The sequence below is a fragment of the Clavelina lepadiformis genome, chromosome 5 (genome assembly GCF_947623445.1).
Source record: "Clavelina lepadiformis chromosome 5, kaClaLepa1.1, whole genome shotgun sequence".
NCBI lineage: Eukaryota > Metazoa > Chordata > Ascidiacea > Aplousobranchia > Clavelinidae > Clavelina > Clavelina lepadiformis.
The window spans coordinates 15,192,310-15,203,260 of NC_135244.1; the positions used below are offsets into that span (position 1 = coordinate 15,192,310).

General features: G+C 36.0%; 2 protein-coding genes across 5 annotated transcripts; both read left to right on the plus strand.

The window, feature by feature from the left end:
• The first annotated feature begins 360 nt into the window (after positions 1 to 360).
• Positions 361 to 3,328, plus strand: LOC143460913 (ficolin-2-like). Of its 4 annotated transcripts, none has more exons than XM_076958597.1 (6): positions 361 to 1,804; positions 1,883 to 1,986; positions 2,137 to 2,260; positions 2,340 to 2,436; positions 2,604 to 2,762; positions 2,968 to 3,109. In XM_076958597.1, the coding sequence occupies exons 1-5, from the start codon at positions 1,546 to 1,548 to the stop codon at positions 2,743 to 2,745; spliced, it is 726 nt and encodes a 241-aa protein (XP_076814712.1). In that variant the 5' UTR covers positions 361 to 1,545; the 3' UTR covers positions 2,746 to 2,762; positions 2,968 to 3,109. The 4 variants fall into 4 exon arrangements, with proteins under 4 accessions (XP_076814712.1, XP_076814711.1, XP_076814709.1 ...); XM_076958596.1 differs by having other exon boundaries at positions 366 to 1,744; positions 2,604 to 2,735; positions 2,968 to 3,328; XM_076958594.1 differs by having other exon boundaries at positions 1,120 to 1,804; positions 2,604 to 2,735; positions 2,968 to 3,328.
• Positions 3,329 to 6,857: 3,529 nt separating this feature from the next.
• Positions 6,858 to 7,904, plus strand: LOC143460460 (uncharacterized). Its single transcript, XM_076957956.1, has 2 exons — positions 6,858 to 7,405; positions 7,488 to 7,904. The coding sequence occupies exons 1-2, from the start codon at positions 7,141 to 7,143 to the stop codon at positions 7,619 to 7,621; spliced, it is 399 nt and encodes a 132-aa protein (XP_076814071.1). The 5' UTR covers positions 6,858 to 7,140; the 3' UTR covers positions 7,622 to 7,904.
• Positions 7,905 to 10,951: the final 3,047 nt, after the last annotated feature.

A 10,951-nucleotide genomic window follows, 5' to 3' on the forward strand; every position in this document is an offset into this window, starting at 1 on the left:
ATTTTCGTAAAAAATTATGATCTAGTTTCCCGACAATGCTAAACTATAGAGTCAGCAGCCAAATTGCAAAAGTGCAATTATTCTACGATTACTACAAGTTTGTCTTTTTTGACATCATCAGAAACATGTTGTGTGACAAAAAAAGCTTTTCACCCACATTTAATCAATGGATGACCAATAATATATCTTTAAAAGTTAAAGATTCTACTGCAAGACATTGTCACAATGCTGTACTTCTATTACAATCGCTCGTATCTGTATACGTGAGTTTATGGACGTCGATCACGACACGCTTGCTTGGTTTTGAGTTGTTGTTCAGCAAGTTGTGTGGAAATCACTGTTTGTGAGGATAAGTAGATGAAGCAGACAATTCTCAGTCAAGCTAAGATATAAACAGCTTTCGTGCAGTTTCACAAAAATGCCCTAAAGCGGTATACAAACGTAAAGAAACGATGATGCAAAAGATGCTTTGTATATAAAGAGCAGAGCCAGTTATATTTCTGCAGAAAAATAGTTGCATACCATTTTTTAAAAAAAACTAGCAGGGATTAATGCGATATAAAACTCAAGAAAACTTTAGTTTCTTTGGATGTGCATTATTTCCATCACTTAGAAAATGCAGAATTGAATGCGGACGGAAGACCCACATCCGGCGCTATAATAACCTCTATCCGTTATCTGATGCAAAAACAAGAATTGTCTCAGTTTGTTTACGAATTTGCTGGTCCGCCAATCCACTGGCGATAGTATTTTAGTTGTTTATGACTGAATGAATAACTTCAGGTTTTTCAAAATATATGTATGGGTTTATGTATATTACCTATGCATTGGCTTATAGCATTTAAACGTGCAAATGCAAATAACGTGTTTAATATAAACACTCCATACCAGCCAGTATGTTTAAAAAAATATAGTTTTTCTTGTATACTACAATATATAACAAAACAGAAAACGTCTGGAGTTGTTCTTATAAATTAAAACTATTTGCATACCAATGAAATATGTAGATTGTAGACCTAATAAACTTATTCTGTATAGCTAGAGTGTATGCAGACTTTTAAGATGAAAAACAAACCGACAGTAGGAAGGATGGAAGGATGGAAGGACAAACCAGCTGAGCGAGGAAAAAAGATTTGATAAAAATGTTGATTTCACTTTTGAAACAATCGTTCAATCCCGTAAAATAGCTTCGGAGTGTTAGACGTTAGGTTACGTCTATATAACAGCCCTATATGTTAAATCGCGGTTAATGCTTTCGTCTCTAACTGAGGTTTGTACAGGTTCGTGACACCTTCTTACTTCAATACTTTTTGCTTTAGGATGGGTGTGGTGTTGAATAACCTATAGTACGTATTGTCAGTAGTTTGATTGTGTCGAGTCGTATTCCTTAGGTCTTATGACATCTCAGTGTCTGGTTAGCAGCGAATACAGCAGATCATAAATGCAGAGTTCCCCGTATGAATAGCTTGAATATCACATGCAATTACATTAAGTTTTCTGTTTTGCTGATACTGCATTAGAACGTTGCTTTAGTTTAAAGCAATCATGAATACAGAATGTCTAACACTATGCTTCTTAAGTATATGGCTGTCGCGAGTTCTGTCCCAGGAGTGTCGATATGTACCAGTTTGTGACGAAGACATCATTGGTCCTCGTTCAAATAAGGGTGATAAGGGCGATCCCGGCGTCCCTGGTAAAGCTGGAGCTAAAGGTGAGGGCTTGGAAGGAAGCAAAGGCCAAAAAGGTGACCGAGGAGATTCATGCAATAATGGAATTTTGAGTGAATTAAAACAGAATCTCAAAGGTAAACTTGATCACACGATATTTTCAATCGGATTCGTGCAAGAAATACAAAATTGCCATAACCTAACTTATTTTACAGAAATGGAATCTTTATTAATTCCAGCATCGTGCTCCACGTCATCAGTTTACGGGAAGCAGCAACTGAGATCAGGGGAAGAGGTCTTTTGTGACTCAGGTTGGATGGTAAGTGAAGTTTCAACATTTATTGTAATGTATTTGAGAACGAACAAAGCTTTCACCCAAAAACTTGACCTTATCAATTGGCATACTATTCGTAATATAGATTATACGCTCTTTCTTTATATTACAAAGTCTTCATTTTAAATCCTACAGCTGATTCAAAGGCGACTCGATGGAAGTGTGGCGTTCAATTTAAACTGGGCGAATTACAAAGTTGGATTTGGAAACCTCAGTGGCGAGTTCTGGATTGGTAAGTTTTCATCTGAAACACACAAAGGTTATACTTGTGTAAACCTTGTTAAATGGCAATCTGTGTAAATCTGTGCATAAACGTTTTGAAAATTTATGTACCGCAGGCTTGGATAAAATACATGAGTTTACAAAGAATCGCGGATGCAAGCTCCGAGTTGATTTATGGCACTTTCAGGATGACCACAGATTTGCAGAGTACAAGTAAGATTTTGACCTGCACTTCTTAGCACTATACGTTATATGAGAGAGAAATTTTTAAATGATCCAATTATACGGATTGCTTCTTTGCTGCTTAGCTAATGACACACAATGCAGGTTCAATGAATAATAAAGTGTTTTGGTTCCTAAGTAAAAGTTTTTAAAAACAGCACATTCGAAATTGAAAACGAAAGCGACTTCTATCGGTTACATGTAAATGGTTACAACGGAACAGCAGGAGACGCTTTAACTCAACATGATAATGCAAAATTCTCAACGATAGATCAAGACAACGACCAGGCGTATGTGTAAAGTCAAATAATTAGCAAGTAAAATATTTAAATTTTGCCGATTTTTAATGTTTTGTTGAACATTGAACAGTTATACTGCATAGTATAGTTCACTGAAGTTTTCCTTACGTTCACCTTTAATAACTTCTAATATTTCAACCATTGCAAAATTTGAGCTGTCAAAATATGTTTGAAAATTTTATTTCGTGAAACCTGCTTATGCTTGTCACTTTTTATCGCACAGGTCAGACCATTGCGCTTTTCGTCACAGCCCCGAAGGTGCAGCTTGGTGGTTTAGTAACTGTTTTCATTCTACTTTAAATGCTCCATGGGGTAGTTCCAATGGACGGTGGACTAAGATTATCTGGTATAATTGGGAAGGAGAGAATAAACCTTTAAAGGCGACAACGATGAAAGTGCGATGTGATTAAAGACTTCAATAATGCCAGTTTATTGTAAAAATACAACTTCAAAAATATTCCCTTAACGGTTCACCACATCATGTTGTAATATTTCACATGCATGCTGTGATGCGTGCCATTTCATTTATCTATGTGTTATTTGCATTGGGTTTATCACACAAACTAAAAATGTCAATTTTCTGAGGTTGTTAGTGAAATTTCTTATACGGAAAATCTTCTGTTAGAATAAAATCAAATGCAATGCAAGAAATATTGAATGAAGTTGCGAATCCTGGGTGGTTAATTATTATTAATTAATTGTTAAACTGCAGAAGTAGTTATAGTTACAAAAAGCAAATATTTTTCTGTGACATAAAGTTTGTTTTTATAGATGTGGAAGCATTTCAGGTTTTAGAAATAAAGTTTTGGGAGTTTCCACTCATACGTAGAATTAATACAAGAGCCAAAACTGTAGAAAACATTTTATTATTCAGCGTAGATGTTTTCATCGATATTATACAACCATTCTCAATGCACTTATACAGAACTATAACGATAACTATAACTGTACTGTATTGTACAATAACTATAACAACTGTTTATAACTGTACAGCAGTATAAGAGACAAAATTACTGTAATAACTGACAAAAACTAGATAAGGAGGTGTGAAATAATACAAAGAAATAGAGGAAGTGAATGATCGTCCATACGTTTGACTGTTGCAGGTTGTACATTTGTAGATATTTTTATTTTTTGATTTTCTCATACTGCAGTAGTTATAAATCATACTTCAAAGTTAGTATATAGTTATAAACGATGTGTACAAACTCCTACAAGTATATTATGAACTAACTACTGCAGTAGTTGTATAGGCTACTACTTTAAAGTTAGTAGCATATAGGCTAATAAGCTATGTGTGTAAACTTCTACAAATTAGTATAACTATAAATTACTTGACTGTATAAAAACTTGGCAATTATAAAAACTATGTCAAATTATATACTCCTAGAATTAGATCTGTATCGACGTGGTCCATTTGCTCGTCTGCCAAAATATTTTATTTGGTCTGAGATGACTTGCACGGTTCCACGGTTCCAATCTAACCCACGGTCGGTTCAACCCCGAACAATTCAACCAGCGGACGATTCAATCCATGGGCCATGAAGATTAAGCCCTGGACGATTCTAAACAGCGTTTGTTAACTGTACCGTCTTTGGGTTTAAATTTCTTGGGGTTTGTGGGGTTCTTTGGGTTAATTGTTTTGGGGTTAAATTGACCAGCTACCTGCTTCAATGTTATCAAAAGAAAAATAGACACAACTACAAGTGTAATCAAAGTGCTTCTATTTAATAACGTTATGTTTACTATCAGTTATTCTGCGTTGTGATTATCACGTGTAGTTTATTTCTATGCATTCCGGTGAATGTGTATTTTTTGTATTTCTATATTTGGGATCGTTGATATTATTGGCACTGAAAGTGCTAGCGCTATAGTATATTTGTGTTCATTTTCTGCGATTCATGCTAACGATCTCGGGCCAAAAGTGCAAAAAAAATTTTTTTCATCAGTTTAACCGCTATACACTATAGATATAGGCAAAGTTTGCAAGAATATTTTTTCGTCGTCTATATGTTGTTGTTTTCTTTATTGTGTTGTTTTTCACAAATGTTGACACTTTCACTACTTCTTGTAGGCACAAATTGATGTTAAATTTATGTTTCTTTTGTAATCTTTATACATGCCAATTAGCATGTATACCAGGGGTGTCCAACCTTTTTCGCCAAAGGGCACAAGCGATTTAGGAATGATTGCGCGGGCCACTTGATTGTTTACTGCTAATTTCTAATTAAAACTCTCATACCAAAATTCTAATCTTAAAAATACGTATTATCCTCTTTTACAATTATAAGGACAATAAACATACCAAGTTATAGTAAATTCAACAAAGTTTGTACTACACGACGACATTTTAATGTGAAGTTTAGCACTGCTTTTCTCTAACAAGTTTGGCAATATTCGGTGAGATGGACGATGTAGCAATGCAAAGCGAGTTTTCCATATGGCTGTCAGAAATTAGTAAAAAAACAATTAATGCCAATTTCTCGGAATGTAAGTTCGACATAAACAACGTAGGCGATTCAGTTGATAATATTAGTAAGTCATTTCGACAAATACCGCGCGGGCCACCCAGAACTTTCCGGCGGGCCACGGGTTGGACACCCCTGTAATGTATACTGTGTTTCTTATATTTTTCAGACAACTGCGCTTCTCGTAATTTCCTCGCCCTGAAGTCATCATAACAGCATGATGATGGTTTACGTTATTTCGATTTTACTTCAAAATCTTCTCGGAGCCATTGATTGGTACACCAAGGTTCTCTGATACAAATGGAAAGAAAAGAAAATAATAATTTGAAAGTGAACCACGATGTAAGTGCCATGTGATAAAATATCTAATTAATGGTGGTTGTAATGTTTGTAGTTTTAATTTTCACTACTAAACAAGAAAACATCTTACGTGTAATTCCCGTACAAAAGTATTGTCCAATATTGTCCCAGATATACTGGGTTAATTATATCGATAAAGGTTTGTAAATTTCATGTTGCAGCATTATCATCGAATCTGTATATAGAGTTGGTATCAAACAGGTCTAAAGTCTAAACCGTTTTGTTTGCCGATCACCAACTAGCGTTCGAACTTAAACTATCTTAGGTAAAAAAGTGAACGGCAAGGTGCACAAATGATTTGATTACTTGATCTCTAATGAAGCGGTTTAGCGTCCACAGCACGAACACGTTCAGAAGCCTATACGTGTAAAGCAGATTACAAAATTCAATTTGTCGAAATATCAAACTGATTTCTCATTAAATTATATCCGTGACAAGTTTAAACCAATAAATTGTAGCAGTCGTTATAGTTAATTACAAAATTGCTCCAAGGGTTTTCTGAGTTTTGTTGGTTGCTTACAAAACGTTTTCTATCATGAAAAAAGAAGGCATATGTTCTATTACATATGACTGGGAAGGTGGAAATTGCAATGGATGCGAATTAAAATATAAAAATGCGATATAATTAAATGGAAAAAATTCAGTATCATAAACTATACTAGAGGTTTAATTTACGAGTACGCTCATAAACTACAGTAAACTTTCATTTACATTGAAAAATAACCTGTGTGCTGCTAAGGAGGCAAAGAAAAATGTATCTTGTTCTCGCCCAGTCGTCGATGTTTGCTGACGTTTCATTTTTGTTGATATACAGATGACTTCTTCTTTCATTAGAATGTAACACTTGTTAAACTGCATTTGCGACACTGTAACGGTATACGCCTAAGTGGACACATGGTGACCTAAATAACACTAAACTCAATATAATCAGTTTGTATACAATTTCTTTCTCCCATAGGGGCGTGACCCATCTTCAAAGCCTAATTAATGCTGTCAAATTTCATACAGCAGATCGGTTTTCGCGTTTTTGTGGGCTTCGTATGACACTGTAAATAGAACAATAACCATCGACCTTACCTTGTGTATCCTCTTACAACACACTTTGCAGAGCTGTGTGTCACTTTGTGCAACTATACTGTTATATTTCAGATCATTACTTACCGGGAAACTTTACAAGCCTAAAGAACAGCAGCCATTGCTTTTATACATTTAGGTAATAGATACAAATATAGTTTTTTCGGACAGATCTGCAACTCAATACCAAGAAAAGCAATATAGTATACTATATTTTTTTTCTCAAGTTTAACTTTGCAGAGCTTTGACTGAAATTGACACGTAAAATTTGTCAACCTAACTGTTGATGCGTCAGTACAAGTGGTTTTAAAGATATGTTTTCCCAGATTAAAGTAATCTAATATTGCTCAATAATGCAGACGATTCGAATTCAGCAGGTTATAAGAACAGGTTCTATGCCGGTATACAGTATATCATAGTAACTAAAGAAAAATTGCGGAATAACGGTTTTGATAGACTGTGTCAAAATATTTTCAGCTGTTTTGAATAGTGCCATGACTAGGGAACCCGAAAATGAGTCGGTCAGAATTACAGTGGAATCACTAATCTTGACTGTCACAGAACAAGTCAGCGACGAAAGTCGACCTTTAGACACAAAAGAAAATGTCAATACTCAGACAATTGATGACGAAATCGTCAGCAAAACACGTCGGGTAGGGTTACCTCCTGAAAAGGAATATAAATCTGCACGAAGACTATTTTCGCGAAGTGATAGCGAGGTCAAAGCTAACATCCGAGACATTATCAAATTTAAAGAAGGTAGAGAAAAATCTACAAATAATAATAAAATAATATTATCGTCAAAAATCATTACTATAAGCAATAAAAATTTATCTTGCAGATTTTCAAAAGACAAAGCCCTTCAAAGACAAAACGTTTGAGAGGAAAAACTATATGAAATTGTTACTTACAACGGCAGCACTACTATTAATATTCTTTTTAGTCCGTGCATTCAGCTTGTTTAAACAAGGATGACGGTCACCAAATACCAACTTTAAACAAGCGGACCATCCGGGTAACCAAACAGACTCAAAGGATATTGCTGACTTTCAGTTACAGCCTTAGATGAACATCCAGGCTTGATACTGGGCTTTACTATCCAGTTCGCCGAAACAACAAGAGCAGAGTGTGCTTTAAACATAATGAGTAATGACTATCACGTTAAGCCAGCATTTTATTTACCCTTTATATCAATATATTTCGGTAAAACGTTATTACACATTTTACGTCAAATTCAAAATATTTTTGTCAAATCCCGTTATCCTACTTAGTTCGAACATAATTGGTCGTAAATAGTAAAATTCAGAAAACATATAGTGAGGCTATAACAAAATCTAGTGTTGTATAGTGCGAACGAATGAAGTGTAACAACATAAAGTCCAAATGAGTTCAAGACGACAGGCTTTGCGGAAAAATGTTTGAATGTAACTTTTGTAAGTGGCGCTTAACGAAACGGTTCCGATAAGCCCGAAATTTACAACTCAATTTGCCCTTTGTGATCAGGAGCCTAACTCTACCAGAAAGCTTGTGTTTTGCAGCTGGTAAAGACAAGCAAAGTCAAACAAATCAAACCAACTAAAGACCTGCATGAGACAAAGCAAAGCGGTGATTTTCGAAAACACTCAAAAATAAGTCAAGCAAACCAATTAAGATAGCCAAGACGAGATCTAGGTTTGCGGCATCATTAGAGAAAGTCATTTATGTTATAAAACTTGTCTTGTTTTTGTGTAGGTTAGGGTTTCTCAATCAGGGCCCATGGCCCCCCCGTTCTCTGGAGGCCACGAGCGGGTAACGAGCAGAGGCTTCACTAGTGAGCTATAGCGTAATAGTCGGGGAAGAAAAAATTTTAAAAGCATAAATTCCCGCACTTTCCCAGCTCTCCCAAAATGCGCGAAGCTCTAGCAAACTGGGTTTTACGCCTCAAAAACGTCTTCAAATGAAATGTACTTTCACATTTATATACGCAATAGCTGCCAAGTTAAGGTGTGCACTTTTGAAACGCCGTGTACAACGCTTCTGTAAGACCGTACACAATGATATGGTATACGGCTACAAGATTTTTTCCTATAGGACAGGTATTTTCCTCTATTTATTGATCTTGCCTGCTGATCTGCAACAGCTGGGAAGTCGTGGAAATAGATAACTCACTTGAATAATCTGAATTGATTATTTCGACCCACCGGACCAAGCATTGCAATTAGTAGCTAGCGCGTTCTTCTGTCGTTCTCATTTTTTTTTCACTACGCTTATTAATACGCTCGTAGTTGACTACTACACAATGTAACATAATAGAGACAGTATATACTATATAGAGACAACAGATAATAATTAATACAACTCTTTGTCAAACATGGAGACCCATACTCTATTGATGCTCGCATGTCAAGACATCTCTCCGGTATCTTAGCAACTGGTACAGTCAACAGCTAAAAAGAAAACTTGGCAGCTAAAAAGCAATTACAGACAGCCTTATGCCTTATGTTATTATTTATATCATCACCTACTATCGAATTACTTCAGTTCGAGTGTAAGTTTTTGAATTCCGCCTCAAGTCGAACATTTGCATGACAGTCTTAACTTTGCTCAGTCAGAAGATAAATGCTTCGATACTTTGCAATAGCATACTCGAAATCACTATGAATAAGAATAGCATCATCAAACTTCCACAAGTAGGCCTACACTTTATACAAGATGCAATCTCTTAGCAAGTGCCAAAGTCTTCTGGGCTCCATTACTTGATCCGTACATGGTCATGGCCTCATGGGCCTCCGTTTGTAAGATATTTTCGGAATTGGTCACATACTTGAATAGAAATCTTATGTTTAAATGAAAACTTCATTCACAAGTTGTAATACAAACGGTGTTTTCAAACTTTCAATTTCACTAAATTGGTTAGGAACAGCAGCCCAGATTGATTTCAAAGTTTTTAGTTGTATACATTTTCTGAACTATTAGGCAAGCAATTTTGCGCCCTAACACGAGCCAGTAAGGCACTTTAAATTATGCAAGCCATTTTCTTTTAAAGCTACGCAAAGCCAGGGCTCAACATTGTGTTAGTCGCCGATCAGTTTGATTGTGGGTTTAGTGGCCATGCTAACCTGCCATCTAATAGCACAATTCTATTATTGCTATCTTGCATATTTTAACCTATTGGGCTTGACCGCTTTTTCCTGCTCATTAATTGTTCGTGAGCGTGTGTTTTATTGTGCTATAACTACAACGGTTATCATCCGAGCTTTCGTTCCGAACAGTTAATGGTGAAAAATAAATCTTTCGCCACAATAAAATTATATGCATGCAGTAATTAGACATCTCATAAGGACATCTTATATTATCATCATGGAGTGTTGTTGAAGGCCTGCTTGTGCTGGGCATCACTGATGGCGCATCAGTCACTATTGGGCATAGGCCGCCAGTAGCAAATGGCAGGCTTGGGTCCAAAGATGGAGATACAAGTGAGTCTTCTACTGCTTATCGGTTTTTTAGATCTCGCTAGTTAGCGATCTTAAGCTCGTAGGCCTAGTTGATCAGGTTAAATGCGGAACTATGTGAATTTTAGTCCATCCAGACGTAATTCATGATTTAGTGCAAGTCTGCAAGACCCATTTTTGTTCTGAAAGAGTGAGCAAATGGGCAATGTGTTTTTCTGTGACTTAACTTTTATAACCTTGTAGGCTACCCTATCGGTATGTCCGGCACTGTCAATATATACACCCGGTCTATAGTAAATGCATGTACATTTGCCCGTTGGCTATTTCAGTGGAGCACCAAAATTGAACTTGAAATGTAGGCTAGGCTACAGCTTATCGTTTAGCTATGTTTTCAGATCATTTTTCATCAGGTATAGCCTATACATCTACGTGCGCTACGCAACTGAAAGGTTTACATTAGGTGTTATCATGCCTATAACTTATTATGGTACCAAAGTTTTTTTTTAAAAACAAGTCAAGAAACACTCCCAGTTAACTTTTGCTATCGTTGCCTTTTTTGATACCATCCTGCCATCAACTGGGCTACCAGACAAAAGCAAACCGGTAAACCAGGTACTGGTACAGTTTTCTGACTGCGTTATACTTTGACACATAATTAAGGCAAGTACGCTATAGCATAGAAAGTAACATGAAGTTATGCACAAAATTCTGTGTATTGGGAGACCATGTTCCTGATATTAGTATAAAGTATGGCAGCTGCACACACGAAATTCATCAATGTGCATGATGGATTTTTTATTTTTGCCTGCACGATTTCTACTCAAAAACTGTCATACTTTCCAGTCTGGTTAAAAGATATAAACAAGAAATAAAC